Here is an 18863-nt window from a genome sequence, read left to right as displayed (position 1 = left end):
TTATAAACAAAACATTGAATAAATAATAGCGAAGACTATATTATTCTCAGGTACAAGATTGTGAGAGAATTCAAATGATCCTGGTCATCTTCCATTAAAATGTGAGTACAGTAACAATTAAAAATGTATAATGTTAATTATCAAAGAAAACGTAAGACCCTACCAAAGCCGATGTGTGAACAGAACTCACTGCCACACTTGACTCTGGCTAGGAACAGTAAAACACTCCGTGTAAGATATTCTCTCATTATGATTGTATATCCAAGGGTTGAATGTAACAATTTTGTTAAAAAATAGTTAAATATATTTCTATACAAACATAAAAAGGAATAGCAGCTAGTTATAAAACATTTTTTCTTTGCAGATTTCAAACTGAAGAATCAAATGATGGCAAAGTCTTTCAAATCGAGGTACATTTCTTAGTTGTAATGAATACAATTTCAAATATACTAAAACATAATTTAGTTAGTAATTATACAAATTTTAGAAACAATATTTTAACCATGTAGTATATAGTTTAATGCGATTAATACGATTGCGTTTTGGGTTAAGTCCGATAATATTATGATGAATAACTAAGTTATCCCTGTCTCACAGAGCCGTGGGGAAAATATGGTTTGGTAACATCTGAAAGTATTTAATTGAACCAATAGGCAATTGCAACAGTGACATATAAAAAATTGATTTTGAAATATTTTGTTACAGTATCCTTTTATTAAACTGGAATTCAAACCCAAAAGTTGGATAAAGATTCTTGCAGAAATGGTAAGCCAAAGTTGTGTGATTAAATGTTTTAAATTTTAATATCTCTCCCATTTCTTTGTTTAGAAATACACATTATGATGATTTTTGTAACCGCCCCAGGCTGACTTATTGATGATTGGTTTTACTGAAAATATAAAAAAAATCCAAAAATGCTGCTATTTACACCTGGAGGAATGTTTTCTGATATGTAAATATTTTTCAGATTACGCCACCCTCCCACAGTGCAGTATACACGATGTGAATACGACGCCATATAAATATATGTAAGTGTGACTGACATATATAACTATTCCCAAGTAAATTATTTCTCAATAAATGGATGCACAGTTGGTTGTTAAGTAGCATTAATAGCAAGTTCTCATTTCATTGTCTCGCCCTTGTTTTATTTGGAATACACATTATGATGATTTTTGTAACCGCCCCAGGCTGACTTGTTGATGATTGGTTTTACTGAAAATATAAAAAAATCCAAAAAAGCTGCTTTATACACCTGGAGGAATGTTTTTTGATATGTAAATATTTTTCAGATTACGCCACCCTCCCACAGTGCAGTATACACGATGTGAATACGATGCCATATAAATATATGTAAGTGTGACTGACATATATAACTATTCCCAAGTAAATTATTTCTCAATAAATGGATGCACAGTTTGTTGTTAAGTAACACTAAGAGCAAGTTCTCATTTCATTGTCTTGCCCTTGTTTTATTTAGAATACACATTATGATGATTTTTGTAACCGCCCCAGGCTGACTTATTGATGATTGGTTTTACTGAAAATATAAAAAAATCCAAAAATGCTGCTATTTACACCTGGAGGAATGTTTTCTGATATGTAAATATTTTTCAGATTACGCCACCCTTCCACAGTGCAGTATGCATCATGTGAAAAGGATGTCATATGTAAGTGTGGCTGAAATATATAACTACATATTCACAAATAAATTATTTCTCAATAAATGGATGCACAGTTGGTTGTTAAGTAGCATTAATAGCAAGTTCTCATTTCATTGTCTCGCCCTTGTTTTATTTGGAATACACATTATGATGATTTTTGTAACCGCCCCAGGCTGACTTGTTGATGATTGGTTTTACTGAAAATATAAAAAATCCAAAAATGCTGCTATTTACACCTGGAGGAATGTTTTCTGATATGTAAATATTTTTCAGATTACGCCACCCTCCCACAGTGCAGTATACACGATGTGAATACGATGCCATATAAATATATGTAAGTGTGGCTGAATTATATAACTACATATTCACAAATAAATTATTTCTCAATAAATGGATGCATAGTTGGTTGTTAAGTAGCATTAATAGCAAGTTCTCATTTCATTGTCTTGCCCTCGTTTTATTTAGAATACACATTATGATGATTTTTGTAACCGCCCCAGGCTGACTTATTGATGATTGGTTTTACTGAAAATATAAAAAAATCCAAAAATGCTGCTATTTACACCTGGAGGAATGTTTTCTGATATGTAAATATTTTTCAGATTACGCCACCCTCCCACAGTGCAGTATACACGATGTGAATACGACGCCATATAAATATATGTAAGTGTGACTGACATATATAACTATTCCCAAGTAAATTATTTCTCAATAAATGGATGCATAGTTGGTTGTTAAGTAGCATTAATAGCAAGTTCTCATTTCATTGTCTTGCCCTCGTTTTATTTAGAATACACATTATGATGATTTTTGTAACCGCCCCAGGCTGACTTATTGATGATTGGTTTTACTGAAAATATAAAAAAATCCAAAAATGCTGCTATTTACACCTGGAGGAATGTTTTCTGATATGTAAATATTTTTCAGATTACGCCACCCTCCCACAGTGCAGTATACACGATGTGAATACGACGCCATATAAATATATGTAAGTGTGACTGACATATATAACTATTCCCAAGTAAATTATTTCTCAATAAATGGATGCACAGTTGGTTGTTAAGTAGCATTAATAGCAAGTTCTCATTTCATTGTCTCGCCCTTGTTTTATTTGGAATACACATTATGATGATTTTTGTAACCGCCCCAGGCTGACTTGTTGATGATTGGTTTTACTGAAAATATAAAAAAATCCAAAAATGCTGCTATTTACACCTGGAGGAATGTTTTCTGATATGTAAATATTTTTCAGATTACGCCACCCTCCCACAGTGCAGTATACACGATGTGAATACGATGCCATATAAATATATGTAAGTGTGGCTGAATTATATAACTACATATTCACAAATAAATTATTTCTCAATAAATGGATGCATAGTTTGTTGTTAAGTAGCATTAATAGCAAGTTCTCATTTCATTGTCTTGCCCTCGTTTTATTTAGAATACACATTATGATGATTTTTGTAACCGCCCCAGGCTGACTTGTTGATGATTGGTTTTACTGAAAATATAAAAAAAATCCAAAAATGCTGCTATTTACACCTGGAGGAATGTTTTCTGATATGTAAATATTTTTCAGATTACGCCACCCTCCCACAGTGCAGTATACACGATGTGAATACGACGCCATATAAATATATGTAAGTGTGGCTGAAATATATAACTACATATTCACAAATAAATAATTTCTCAATAAATGGATGCACAGTTTGTTGTTAAGTAACATTAATGGCAAGTTCTCATTTCATTGTCCCGCCCTTGTTTTATTTGGAATACACATTATGATGATTTTTGTAACCGCCCCAGGCTGACTTATTGATGATTGGTTTTACTGAAAATATAAAAAAATCCAAAAATGCTGCTATTTACACCTGGAGGAATGTTTTCTGATATGTAAATATTTTTCAGATTACGCCACCCTCCCACAGTGCAGTATACACGATGTGAATACGACGCCATATAAATATATGTAAGTGTGACTGACATATATAACTATTCCCAAGTAAATTATTTCTCAATAAATGGATGCACAGTTTGTTGTTAAGTAACACTAAGAGCAAGTTCTCATTTCATTGTCTTGCCCTTATTTTATTTAGAATACACATTATGATGATTTTTGTAACCGCCCCAGGCTGACTTATTGATGATTGGTTTTACTGAAAATATAAAAAAATCCAAAAATGCTGCTATTTACACCTGGAGGAATGTTTTCTGATATGTAAATATTTTTCAGATTACGCCACCCTCCCACAGTGCAGTATACACGATGTGAATACGACGCCATATAAATATATGTAAGTGTGGCTGAAATATATAACTACATATTCACAAATAAATAATTTCTCAATAAATGGATGCACAGTTTGTTGTTAAGTAACATTAATGGCAAGTTCTCATTTCATTGTCTTGCCCTTGTTTTATTTGGAATACACATTATGATGATTTTTGTAACCGCCCCAGGCTGACTTATTGATGATTGGTTTTACCGAAAATATAAAAAAATCCAAAAATGCTGCTATTTACACCTGGAGGAATGTTTTCTGATATGTAAATATTTTTCAGATTACGCCACCCTCCCACAGTGCAGTATACACGATGTGAATACGACGCCATATAAATAAATGTAAGTGTGACTGACATATATAACTATTCCCAAGTAAATTATTTCTCAATAAATGGATGCACAGTTGTTTGTTAAGTAACATTAATAGCAAGTTCTCATTTCATTGTCTCGCCCTTGTTTTATTTGGAATACACATTATGATGATTTTTGTAACCGCCCCAGGCTGACTTATTGATGATTGGTTTTACTGAAAATATAAAAAAATCCAAAAATGCTGCTATTTACACCTGGAGGAATGTTTTCTGATATGTAAATATTTTTCAGATTACGCCACCCTCCCACAGTGCAGTATACACGATGTGAATACGACGCCATATAAATATATGTAAGTGTGACTGACATATACAACTATTCCCAAGTAAATTATTTCTCAATAAATGGATGCACAGTTTGTTGTTAAGTAACACTAAGAGCAAGTTCTCATTTCATTGTCTCGCCCTTGTTTTATTTGGAATACACATTATGATGATTTTTGTAACCGCCCCAGGCTGACTTGTTGATGATTGGTTTTACTGAAAATATAAAAAAATCCAAAAAAGCTGCTTTATACACCTGGAGGAATGTTTTTTGATATGTAAATATTTTTCAGATTACGCCACCCTCCCACAGTGCAGTATACACGATGTGAATACGATGCCATATAAATATATGTAAGTGTGGCTGAATTATATAACTACATATTCACAAATAAATTATTTCTCAATAAATGGATGCATAGTTGGTTGTTAAGTAGCATTAATAGCAAGTTCTCATTTCATTGTCTTGCCCTCGTTTTATTTAGAATACACATTATGATGATTTTTGTAACCGCCCCAGGCTGACTTATTGATGATTGGTTTTACTGAAAATATAAAAAAATCCAAAAATGCTGCTATTTACACCTGGAGGAATGTTTTCTGATATGTAAATATTTTTCAGATTACGCCACCCTCCCACAGTGCAGTATACACGATGTGAATACGACGCCATATAAATATATGTAAGTGTGACTGACATATATAACTATTCCCAAGTAAATTATTTCTCAATAAATGGATGCACAGTTGGTTGTTAAGTAGCATTTATAGCAAGTTCTCATTTCATTGTCTCGCCCTTGTTTTATTTGGAATACACATTATGATGATTTTTGTAACCGCCCCAGGCTGACTTGTTGATGATTGGTTTTACTGAAAATATAAAAAAATCCAAAAAAGCTGCTTTATACACCTGGAGGAATGTTTTTTGATATGTAAATATTTTTCAGATTACGCCACCCTCCCACAGTGCAGTATACACGATGTGAATACGATGCCATATAAATATATGTAAGTGTGACTGACATATATAACTATTCCCAAGTAAATTATTTCTCAATAAATGGATGCACAGTTTGTTGTTAAGTAACACTAAGAGCAAGTTCTCATTTCATTGTCTTGCCCTTGTTTTATTTAGAATACACATTATGATGATTTTTGTAACCGCCCCAGGCTGACTTATTGATGATTGGTTTTACTGAAAATATAAAAAAATCCAAAAATGCTGCTATTTACACCTGGAGGAATGTTTTCTGATATGTAAATATTTTTCAGATTACGCCACCCTCCCACAGTGCAGTATACACGATGTGAATACGACGCCATATAAATATATGTAAGTGTGACTGACATATATAACTATTCCCAAGTAAATTATTTCTCAATAAATGGATGCACAGTTGTTTGTTAAGTAACATTAATAGCAAGTTCTCATTTCATTGTCTCGCCCTTGTTTTATTTGGAATACACATTATGATGATTTTTGTAACCGCCCCAGGCTGACTTATTGATGATTGGTTTTACTGAAAATATAAAAAAATCCAAAAATGCTGCTATTTACACCTGGAGGAATGTTTTCTGATATGTAAATATTTTTCAGATTACGCCACCCTCCCACAGTGCAGTATACACGATGTGAATACGACGCCATATAAATATATGTAAGTGTGACTGACATATACAACTATTCCCAAGTAAATTATTTCTCAATAAATGGATGCACAGTTTGTTGTTAAGTAACACTAAGAGCAAGTTCTCATTTCATTGTCTCGCCCTTGTTTTATTTGGAATACACATTATGATGATTTTTGTAACCGCCCCAGGCTGACTTGTTGATGATTGGTTTTACTGAAAATATAAAAAAATCCAAAAAAGCTGCTTTATACACCTGGAGGAATGTTTTTTGATATGTAAATATTTTTCAGATTACGCCACCCTCCCACAGTGCAGTATACACGATGTGAATACGATGCCATATAAATATATGTAAGTGTGGCTGAATTATATAACTACATATTCACAAATAAATTATTTCTCAATAAATGGATGCATAGTTGGTTGTTAAGTAGCATTAATAGCAAGTTCTCATTTCATTGTCTTGCCCTCGTTTTATTTAGAATACACATTATGATGATTTTTGTAACCGCCCCAGGCTGACTTATTGATGATTGGTTTTACTGAAAATATAAAAAAAATCCAAAAATGCTGCTATTTACACCTGGAGGAATGTTTTCTGATATGTAAATATTTTTCAGATTACGCCACCCTCCCACAGTGCAGTATACACGATGTGAATACGACGCCATATAAATATATGTAAGTGTGACTGACATATATAACTATTCCCAAGTAAATTATTTCTCAATAAATGGATGCACAGTTGGTTGTTAAGTAGCATTAATAGCAAGTTCTCATTTCATTGTCTCGCCCTTGTTTTATTTGGAATACACATTATGATGATTTTTGTAACCGCCCCAGGCTGACTTGTTGATGATTGGTTTTACTGAAAATATAAAAAAATCCAAAAAAGCTGCTTTATACACCTGGAGGAATGTTTTTTGATATGTAAATATTTTTCAGATTACGCCACCCTCCCACAGTGCAGTATACACGATGTGAATACGATGCCATATAAATATATGTAAGTGTGACTGACATATATAACTATTCCCAAGTAAATTATTTCTCAATAAATGGATGCACAGTTTGTTGTTAAGTAACACTAAGAGCAAGTTCTCATTTCATTGTCTTGCCCTTGTTTTATTTAGAATACACATTATGATGATTTTTGTAACCGCCCCAGGCTGACTTATTGATGATTGGTTTTACTGAAAATATAAAAAATCCAAAAATGCTGCTATTTACACCTGGAGGAATGTTTTCTGATATGTAAATATTTTTCAGATTACGCCACCCTTCCACAGTGCAGTATGCATCATGTGAAAAGGATGTCATATGTAAGTGTGGCTGAAATATATAACTACATATTCACAAATAAATTATTTCTCAATAAATGGATGCATAGTTGGTTGTTAAGTAACATTAATAGCAAGTTCTCATTTCATTGTCTCGCCCTTGTTTTATTTGGAATACACATTATGATGATTTTTGTAACCGCCCCAGGCTGACTTGTTGATGATTGGTTTTACTGAAAATATAAAAAAATCCAAAAATGCTGCTATTTACACCTGGAGGAATGTTTTCTGATATGTAAATATTTTTCAGATTACGCCACCCTCCCACAGTGCAGTATACACGAAGTGAATACGACGCCATATAAATATATGTAAGTGTGACTGACATATATAACTATTCCCAAGTAAATTATTTCTCAATAAATGGATGCACAGTTTGTTGTTAAGTAACACTAATAGCAAGTTCTCATTTCATTGTCTTGCCCTGTGTTTTATTTGGAATACACATTATGATGATGTTTGTAACCGCCCCAGGCTGACTTATTGATGGTTGGTTTTACTGGAAATATAATAATGTTATAATACAGAAACCTTTAAGTAAATACTGTTTAATTTTTAGGTTTTTATATGTTTGACATCTCTTCTACAATACATTGTAAATCTTCTTGAATAAACATGATATTTAAGTGTAATATATATTCAACGCAAAACATCCGTAAATAATGTTTTAGTTCTGAACGTAAATATATCAAAACATTTTTTTATTATTCTTCATACATTTCAGTCCAATTTTAAGTGATGTAATTTATGTCTCGTTCGTATGATCTACATGATTTCGATCTTACCAAATTCACTGATATCTACTACACTTTACCATTTATTATAAACAAAACATTGAATAAATAATAGCGAACACTATATTATTCTCAGGTACAAGATTGTGAGAGAATTCAAATGATCCTGGTCATCTTCCATTAAAATGTGAGTACAGTAACAATTAAAAATGTATAATGTTAATTATCAAAGAAAACGTAAGACCCTACCAAAGCCGATGTGTGAACAGAACTCACTGCCACACTTGACTCTGGCTAGGAACAGTAAAACACTCCGTGTAAGATATTCTCTCATTATGATTGTATATCCAAGGGTTGAATGTAACAATTTTGTTAAAAAATAGTTAAATATATTTCTATACAAACATAAAAAGGAATAGCAGCTAGTTATAAAACATTTTTTCTTTGCAGATTTCAAACTGAAGAATCAAATGATGGCAAAGTCTTTCAAATCGAGGTACATTTCTTAGTTGTAATGAATACAATTTCAAATATACTAAAACATAATTTAGTTAGTAATTATACAAATTTTAGAAACAATATTTTAACCATGTAGTATATAGTTTAATGCGATTAATACGATTGCGTTTTGGGTTAAGTCCGATAATATTATGATGAATAACTAAGTTATCCCTGTCTCACAGAGCCGTGGGGAAAATATGGTTTGGTAACATCTGAAAGTATTTAATTGAACCAATAGGCAATTGCAACAGTGACATATAAAAAATTGATTTTGAAATATTTTGTTACAGTATCCTTTTATTAAACTGGAATTCAAACCCAAAAGTTGGATAAAGATTCTTGCAGAAATGGTAAGCCAAAGTTGTGTGATTAAATGTTTTAAATTTTAATATCTCTCCCATTTCTTTGTTAGAAATACACATTATGATGAATTTTGTAACCGCCCCAGGCTGACTTATTGATGATTGGTTTTACTGAAAATATAAAAAAATATAAAAAGGCTGCTATTTACTCCTGGACGAATATTTTCTGATATGTTATTATTTTGCAGATTTCGCAACCCTTCCGTGTTTGCATTATGTACCAGGTGAAAAAGATGTCGTATGTAAGTGTAACATATTTATACAAGTGTATTAGAGTTCCTTCTGAAATGATGTCTTACATGATAAGCATATATCATAATTTTGTTGATGATATTGATTTAAACTGATCTCTTTTCTGGTTTTTACTTATCAGCTTTGTAATTATTATTTCTTTACATTAAGAATTAATTTACAGATATGAGGACGCTCTTCCGAGCTTGAAAATTGAAAAAGGTATTTATTGTTTACAAGTCATTCTCCTCGTAACAATATTTTTAAAATATAAAATTGCATGATGAATATTTGCTATCCGTGTCTTACGTAATTTTGGGGATTGTACGGTACTTAAAGAACATAAATTAATTTTACAAAATACTCCATAACTTTTATTTTTTCTTATAACCACTCTTCATTCCAGATATGAAAAGCAACTTATGAGCAGCAATGAAGATATTTATGTAAGTTTTAATGTTAAAATTCCTCTCGTTTTTTACGTTTAATTTTAAAAGCTAAGATTGTTAGAACTATAGTTTCTACGACAACGATATGATGAGTATTATGACAAGCATATATCTAGAAATATTCTGAAGAATTATATTGACCCTGACTCCACATTTCTGCATGTAATACTTGATTTCCATTTGTGATTATACTAATTTATTTACATTTTTCAAGGGAATAATTGAAGACTACCTTACAAACCCATTCTGCTGAAGCTGAGTTTCTCACTCCTTTAAATTAAAATCAAAATATATTCCTGTGGAAAAATACGAGTTGCGGCTGATAAGTTTGCTACCTAAGGTACTTAATGAAAAGGTATCATGTCGTTACTGATAGCACAACTTGCGGCACTAATTGATAGAATTAATAGCAAACGTTTCTTCAATTTGGTTCATTAATATTTCAAACCTGGAACAAGCAACAATGCCGTAGCGACCGAAACTGAAAATTCTTGCAATATTGAGCACTGCACATAAATTACATTTCTTGTAACAAAAACGGAAATTCGACTAAAGATCATCATTTCTTCAGGATCCCGGGCCATCATATACAAAAATAAAAAAATGGGCAAGACTTCTTCAACAAGAAAGAGAGCTGTCAAAACGATCCATGTCGGACCACCATGTGCCGGTAGTGATTGAAGAAAATGTTTAAAAAGTAGAAAAAAATGTTTTTTCCGACCGAAGATTAAAATTAATAGATAGCTGAAGAGTTACAGATTAGTAAAGAACGAATATGAGAAATTTTACAGCAAAATTTACACGTGGAAGAAAAAGAAGAAATTATATAAAATGTAATTGAAATAGAGATCAATACCTACATAACATAGTTTCATAAACCATTGCTCATGGAATAATCAAACAATTTTTAATGATTTAAAATCCTTTCTTTAACCCATTAATTCCCAAGGGTAAAAATAAAGACATTCATTGGTTTAATTGTTTATGACGTTTATAAATACATCTAAAAAGAGCAAATTATAGAAAAAAAATATTGATAAATTATTTTACATTCCGCAACATGTTACGTCTAATGAACGTTGGGATTACTGAACTTAAATTAGACAGGCAAGTACATATAACAATGCAATATTATTAGCGTGAGTGAAATATTTTGAAACAATCAGCATGAAGATGTACTTGACATTTTTTACACATATAAATTGTTGTACTTCTACACTGTCGACATTTTCTTTGACGTTTATTTTCGTGCTCTTCTATGACATTACCAATATTATTGAAGCCAAATATTGTAAGAACGCGTTTTTAGATGGTCTTCTTAGATATTTGAATTACCCAAAAAATTTGAATTATGTATCTGCAAGTTGGGCTTCTTCGGCTTTCATCAAACTAAAAGCAATGTAAGATTTGAATTCCAAATGATTCAAAGATCGCTCATTAGCTATATTGTAAATTTTCCACGAGTTAACCAATACACTGTCTATCAAATTGATGAGCAGTGGCAACCACCACCTCTTCCCTCTTATTCGAATCCTATAATTGGCTATTCCGTTTTCATGGAGATCTACACCTCCCATATTTTTATTATAATCAGCTATAACCTGGGGCGGTGCTGTGCTGCACATTCACCATCTTTTATTATTTTTCTATCATACCGTTTTGCTGTAACCAATGGTTCGATCTTTGCGTTGTTAGTAGCCACAGTCACCACAGAATTGTCATTCCATCGAACCAACAGTACTTCATGTTTTTGGTCGAAGCTATAATTAAATGATCCTCTCTTTTTTCTGAAGTTTTATCGTAGTTATCAAGGTTTCATTCATTGTTCTTTGTTTTTTCTAATAGTACCAGTGGCAAAAAAACCTCTGTTTATCATTCAAAACAATTTATGTGAAGAAAAGAAATTATTAAAAAAATGCGATGTTTGCTTGGGTCTTCAATAACGGACAATAGATCCGGTACAGTATTTTCTCCAAGACCTAAGTCATTTCTAGCAACGTCACTATTCTTTCCGCCATATGGAATAAACTGGTACAGAAAACCATTCGAACTACACCAGCATCATAACTTGAATTCAAATCTTACAGGCTTTCCTTTGATGAACATCTTGCAACCATGACGTCCAAAATATGGTAAAATTTTTTCGTCAATTGACAAGTCGTGTCAAAATATTCTAAACTGCAATTTTCTTTTCTGGTTTATTATATTGAAAATAGGACGTAATTTAGTGAATTTATCATTTTAATCCAGGTCAGCATTATCACACAAATGAATGTTTTTCTTTATAGAGTCTAATTTGTTACGACTCGTGCAACTTCTTACAATCGATTTATTTTTGTCTTCATCTTTTGACCAGTACAATTTCGCAGCAGGGAATCAATGATATCCAGTCAGTAATAATGTGCAAAAAGTCTTGAGTTCTGCTACGGTGAGGGTAAATAAATGAGGGTTATGGTCGCAAGCATAATTATTTGAAAATCTTACAATCTGTTCCCAAACTTCATCAATAAAAAATAGGGAAAATACTTCCATAGGTGTTTTTCCACCTACAAGTTCTTCAATATTTTGTGTCATTGCTGTTTCGTCACTTGTAGGAAATGTGTAAGTATTAGAGATGTTACGAATGTCATATTTTCTACAGTCGCGAATGCGAATGGTAGGAGTGCGAATGTTGCGATTGCGAAGGTTTAGAAATCAAATTAAATAAGGTTGAAAAAAAATAATTATTATTATTTATCATTTTTATTACATACCCTAATAGAAAGAACAATCAGTCAGTACTCGAATTTCAATAGTGGAATATTTTATTTTAAAAATAGCAGTTTTGCTGCCTTTTCGCTCGTGAGGCGATTTCTAAGCGTCTCGTATATTAGGCCAGTAGCACTGAATAGCTGTTCACTTGGTACGTTTGCTGGTGGAGCGCTCGGATACTTGCGAGCAACAACTTTTACCGAGTCTTAATTTCACATATCAATGTATCATCTACACTTTCTACGTCAGGATCTTCACTTTCATTTGAGGATTCTAGTTTAATTTGTGCTTGTATCGTGCAGAAAAGTCAAGATTGTGAATAAATTATCATTCTCCAGGTTGCTAAATTTCTTGTTAATTTCGCTTTTGATAGCTTGAATAAAATTCCTTACAATATTACCAACGGCATCGCCCTCGGCTGGTATCTTTGTTTCTTCAAGGCTTATTTTCAGTGTGTAAATGATTGGAATCACAGATGAGATTAAAGAATCTGAGCTGCTCAAACTGCAAGTAGCCTCTTCAAACGGCTTAAGAACTGTTACGCATTGCTCCATGGCTTTCCATTCTTCAGACGAAGGTGAAATACTGAAATTGGTATTGTCATTAGCATACAAGCACAAAGCATCTTTTAGTTTCAAAAATCTCTACTAAATAAAATGTGCTATTCCATCTCGTTGCACAGTCTGCTGTGACAGTTTGTGGAGTACGATCTGGGTTTAATCGCTGTTGGCTTGGGCCAATTGAGTCTGAGCGATAGTCGAATGATTAAAATGTGAAAAAGTCTTTTTACATTTTTGAATCATGCCCGTCAGGAACACTTGAGAATTCAACCCGTGCTTAATACATACTTGTCTGTAACTTGTGAGCAGTACAATCGATATCATTAAATCCGCCCAGTGTCACAGCACGCCTCATATTGGATCCCTCGTCCCTTACCATGCAGTGTATTTGTTCCTTATTTATACACCATTCTTTAACCCTTAATTTGGTAAAGTATAAAATGCTATAAAACCTGAATTTTGTCATCAGAAATGTTATTTATACACATAAAACGACTATAGATAAATTTGAAAAGCTAAGTTGTCCTGAAAACTCATGTAGGCCACAACATACACCGCCAACTACTTAAGAATACAAATCATTAATGTGTTGTATGCAAGGGCATACATTGCCAATTACTGTAGGTACTGACTACGTATGTAAAAAAAAACAACTATTATATTTATTATTTATTTTTATAAAAAAATACATAGAAATTACGTAGGCACATGGTAATCTAGTTGACAATTACAGGAATTTTAAATGAAACAAGTGTTATTCGGATTTACTACGCGGATTTTATTATTTAAAAACTACATTATCCCGACGTGAACACATTCACACATGAACACATTCACACCTCGTCTGCCCGTGATCATGGTTGCTGCAAAGTAACCGAAACGTCGGGATAATGTAGTTTTTAAATAATAAAATCCGCGTAGTAAATCCGAATAACACTTGTTTCATTTAAATGAATACTCGCGAAAATCTTAGATCTCATTACAGGAATTTTAGTCAGTTACGAAACAAAGGCGGACTTGGCACTTCATATATTGTACGACTGTAAGTTTTAAACACAATCGGCATCTTTCTTGTGTGGTCATTGTCATAAAATGACCAACGTTGTCAAATCGTGACTTTTCAACTGGACTGGCTTGTGGTTCTCCTTTTTTGGTGTCTTTGTTTACTACCCTCAGAACGCTGGTATTTTTTTAGACCTTCGTGCAATTCGAATCTAGAGTCCTTCAAAGCAATTGACTTTGTCTTGGAATTTCTTCTGTGAAGGAGCCATGCGTTATTGATACATACACTGCCGGCCAAAAGTTTGAGACCACCTACATAAAAGTTGGAAATTGATGTAAAACCCAAAATAAAAAGCTGAACATGAAAGGATTTGTTGAAATATTTATTAGGTATGGCAAATGCGATGAAATATAAACAAAAAATATTAAACACTTCGACAATTTAACTTAAAATATATGTTGACAAGCTAAACAGATTTTTCATCAAAAAACCCTCCCTTGCATTGAATCACTTTGTTGACAAGTCTTGGCATGCGGGCAATCAATTTGTCGATTGTTTCTTGTGAAATATTGTTCCAGCTTTCTTGCAAAACTCTCCACAAATCCTCTTGTGAGCTGGGACAACAACTGCGCACGTTTCTGTCCAGCTCTTCCCACGTTTCTGTCCAGCTCTTCCCACGTTTCTGTCCAGCTCTTCCCACGTTTCTGTCCAGCTCTTCCCACAAAAGTTCTCTAGGGTTAAGGTCGGGGCTCTGAGGGGGCCACACCATGTTTTTAAACACTCCTTCTGCTTCTTTTTTCTCTATATAACCCCTGCACAATATGGAGCTGTGTTTAGGGTCGTTGTCTTGTTGGAAAATAAAGCCATCTCCAACTAGCCGAAGTCCCGATGGTACAGCATTACTCTCCAATATTTGTTTGTACTGCTCTTTTTTCATAATTCTTTTTTCATAACTCGTACCAAATCTCCAGTTCCACGGCTCGAGAAACAACCCCAAACCATAATGGAACCACCGCCATGCTTCACTGTGGGCCGGATACAGTCTGGCATCATCTTTTCCTTGGCACTCCGCCGAACAAAAACACGTCTTTTGCTCCCAAGCACTTCAAATTTGGACTCATCTGTCCATAGAACTCTTTTGAAGTCTTCTTCACTCCAGTTTCGATGGGTAAGGGCCCACTGCATTCTCTTCTTTTTGTTTTGTGGCTTTAAGAGAGGTTTTCGGACGGCTACGCGACCAAATAAATTAGCGTCTCTTAGTCTTCTTTTCACTGTGGTCAATGACACAGGTGTAGACCGGGATTTGTTCACTTCAGCGCGGATTTCTGGTGCTGTCAGGCGTCTATTTCGCTTGCTTGTTACCACGATGAACTTATCCTCGCTAGAAGTTGTAGCTCGCGGCCTTCCCGACCGCGATCTGTCTTGATTACTGCCAGTCTCCTTGTATCGGGTTATTGTGTTATGAACACAAGTCTTCGACAACTTGAGCTGGGTAGCAATCGCACGTTCAGATTTGCCTTCGTTGTGTAAAGCAACGATGACAGCACGAGTTTCACCGCTAATTTGGCGTACTTTTCCCATAATGAGATGTCTTCACTGTAAGAACGACGAGCTCAGACTAACCAAGATTGAGAAATATTTACTCCATGGAAACTCAGGTGTTCAGTGTTTCAGGGAAGTTAAAATTTCCTAAAACTCTATTTACACGAAACAAAGCCCAAATAATGAATAATATTCAGCAATAATAATATTACAATGACTTCAGTGCGCGGTCCGCACGCGGCGCCCATTGATGTTTCTAGACAAAAGACCTTTGTACGATGATAACATAAAAATAAATAGAAATGATGGCTTCGAAAAGTAGTTAAAGTCCATTGTATACGCAGGTGTTAACTTAATTGTTTATCATACTATGTATTTATAACACATTTTATAAAGAAATAATATTTTAACTTGTGGTCTCAAACTTTTGGCCGGCAGTGTATTTCGTCTTCAATATCAGAATGTTCACTATCATCAGAGGGTGCATTCTGAGCAGAGATAAGCGCTAAAATTCTACCACCACGACTCTCAAGCTTTTGCTGCAGACAAGGAAAAAAAGTGCTAATATACAAACTAAGCAAAGCAAAACCCTAAAATTTTCAATGTATTAACTGACATACAAATTAAATAGGGGTATTTTTTTACAAACTTGGCAATGTATGTCACAGCATACATCATGTTAATATCCAAAATAACACCAATGTAAGAAGTTAGAACTGCAAACTTATTGGACAAATTATATAATCATGATATCAAGCATAGGATTCAGTCGTGAAACTTTTCCCAAAATGGGTAATAATAAAATTATATAAATACCTTGGAGAGAACAGCTGACGGCCGCCGGTACGCCGTTTTCGTCAACTAATGTCAAAACTATTGATACCAGATGTCTGTTTTATATTTTCTCCTAAAAGTTTAAGTTGCAAGTTGATAAAAATATAATTTTTACGTTATTTATGTATTTTCTAATAGTCCGGTCAATTTAGACATTCGAAATTACATAAAGTCCCAACTAGCTGAATTTCCGTGAAATTGTTCAAAACATAATTAAAAACAATGTCTAGAAGTTCCCTATCATTCCCGTTTAACCCATTAACGCCCAAAATGAAACTGCAGTATATTTTTTATTGTTTTTCTATTTATTAGTCCATAAGGGATAAAATATGCTATATAAGAAGATAAAATGAAAAAATATATTTACATATCAAGTTTTAGGGGTGTACTCAGCCGTGTACAATGGGCGCTTTAGGAGTGAAATTGTTTGAAACAAGGTCGTTCAACACATAGCGTTTTCAAACATATTTCGCAACGCCAGCGAATTCTTTGGTGACAGATAACACATCACACAGATAACACATAGGTTTTCCACCGTTCAGGATTATGACCATTATTGTGCCGACCCCCTAGTGCCGCTGAGGATGACGGACGGCTCTTAGTTTTCGTTGGACGTAAATAAGTCTGTGCAATAATTCGTCTGAAAGATAACTGGTCCATGTAAGTTATCTCTTGTTTAGTTTTACTGAGCAAAACATGTAGGCGCCAAGCATTTGATATCGCCATATCTAACAAATAGGTAAATATAACCCACCACCACGTTTTTCCTTTTATTGAAATCCGATAAAGGCTGATAGACTGATCCATTTGGTCAACTCCACCCATTCCTTTATTATAGTTGACAAACATTTTAGGTATATTTACGTCAACCTTTTGCTTTCTGATGTTACACCATCGTTTGACTTTGCCCAAAGGCTCTATGTCATCAAAATAAGTTCCCATTGTAACGACATTATTGTCCTACCAACGTTCCATAGTTATATCATTCTTTGTATCAAAACTATAATCATATTCCGCCCTAGGCTTCTTCTTCATATTTTTTTACTGTGATCAGGGGACATTTCTTCGTCCGATTCTCTCGAACGGTTCCAGTACTTCTAAAACCTAGTCTACCCAAATCGAGCAACAATTGATGATTGGTAAAAAAATTATCGAAATACAGTGGATTTCGACTATAACGACGATGAAGGGACCACTGTTATTTCGTCGTTACATCCGGATGTCGTTACAGGCAAAGGCAAAAAGATACAGACATGTTCATGGTTTATATTCATTTATTTTTAAAAATATTTGCACACATAGTTATTTACTGATACATTTAAAAAATTGTGTATTATTACTTTGTTTCAATTTATTTTTTTGCGCTAGCATACGCTGTAGGGTGTATTCTATTTTCATTACTCCTTCAATGTCTATATTATCCTTTCCATCACCAAATAGGCAATATCTTTTGAGCCTTGTCACTGCACATAACACATCCTCAGTTGTAGGAATCTCACCTTCCTTGTCATTTTCTTCTTCCTCCTCATTTTCCTCATCTTGCGTCGTAGGTGATGAAGCAACAGTTTCAACAATTTCATTATCAGTCAAATTGCTAGTGGTGATAAGCTGACTGTCAATATTGACATATGTTTCCCAATCCGGAACATTTGTTCCGCTTGACGATGTTGTCAGCTGTGCCAATGGTATGTCCAACTCATCGTCAGAATCGTCGTCAATTGTTGTGATAACCGAAGATTTACAGAACCCAGTGTGTAGAAAACACTTTTTGATCGTTTCCGGAGTCACTCGAGCCCATGCCGTAGTTATCATCTCAATAGCATTTAAAAGATTAACGGAAAATGAGCCTGCCGCTTTTTCAATGTCGTTCATCATTTTCTGTACTAAAATCTTCCGATACTGACTTTTGAGAGTTTTAATTATCCCTTGATCAATAGGTTGAATCACTGATGTTGTGTTTGGTGGTAAAAATGCCAGTTTTATGTTGGTCAATAAAACTGGCATTTTTACCACCACCACCTGGGCTTTTTCGCCTTGCCTATGACCAATAATTTTCTTTTTTCCCCTGCCATGCTTGATGCAACAAGCACGGTGATTCTATCTTTTAATAATTTTCCACCTACGCACTTTTCTCCTTTAAATTTCAATGTTTTTTCAGGCGTTAGTTTAAAAAACAAACCTGTCTCGTCTGCGTTCCATATTGGTGAAAAAATTATCGAAATATGATTGGTAAAAAAATTATCGAAATCTGTATACGATATGCTCTTTAGGAACTACAGGCATTTTAGCCAATAGAGATTTCACGACTCTCGCACCAAGGTTATCATTAGAAGGTTCT

At 33.8% G+C, this 18863-nt stretch overlaps 1 protein-coding gene and 1 long non-coding RNA gene across 5 annotated transcripts; one reads left to right on the top strand and one right to left on the bottom strand.

Annotated features, from left to right (window-relative positions):
• Positions 1-4271: 4271 nt before the first annotated feature.
• Positions 4272-14727, top strand: LOC116772279 (uncharacterized). 4 transcript variants are annotated; one of them, XR_009752802.1, is made up of 9 exons: positions 7880-8047; positions 8429-8479; positions 8743-8788; positions 9084-9143; positions 9344-9397; positions 9571-9608; positions 9793-9832; positions 10050-10175; positions 10407-14727. It is a non-coding gene; the product is annotated as an uncharacterized LOC116772279 (long non-coding RNA). The 4 variants fall into 4 exon arrangements; XR_009752804.1 differs by having other exon boundaries at positions 10050-10190; XR_009752803.1 differs by lacking the exon at positions 7880-8047 and adding an exon at positions 4272-4290 and having other exon boundaries at positions 10050-14727.
• A 2816-nt stretch (positions 14728-17543) lies between these two features.
• On the bottom strand, positions 17544-18529 carry LOC133319117 (tigger transposable element-derived protein 4-like). The gene is made up of 2 exons (XM_061522334.1): positions 18025-18529; positions 17544-17569 (listed from the first exon to the last, which is right to left on the bottom strand). The coding sequence occupies exons 1-2, from the start codon at positions 18527-18529 to the stop codon at positions 17544-17546; spliced, it is 531 nt and encodes a 176-aa protein (XP_061378318.1).
• Between the last annotated feature and the right edge of the window lie 334 nt (positions 18530-18863).

Source organism: Danaus plexippus, chromosome 12 (assembly GCF_018135715.1).
Source record: "Danaus plexippus chromosome 12, MEX_DaPlex, whole genome shotgun sequence".
Classification (NCBI taxonomy): domain Eukaryota; kingdom Metazoa; phylum Arthropoda; class Insecta; order Lepidoptera; family Nymphalidae; genus Danaus; species Danaus plexippus.
The sequence above is the reverse complement of the archived record's forward strand: the minus strand, read 5'-3'. Positions and strand labels throughout refer to the sequence as shown.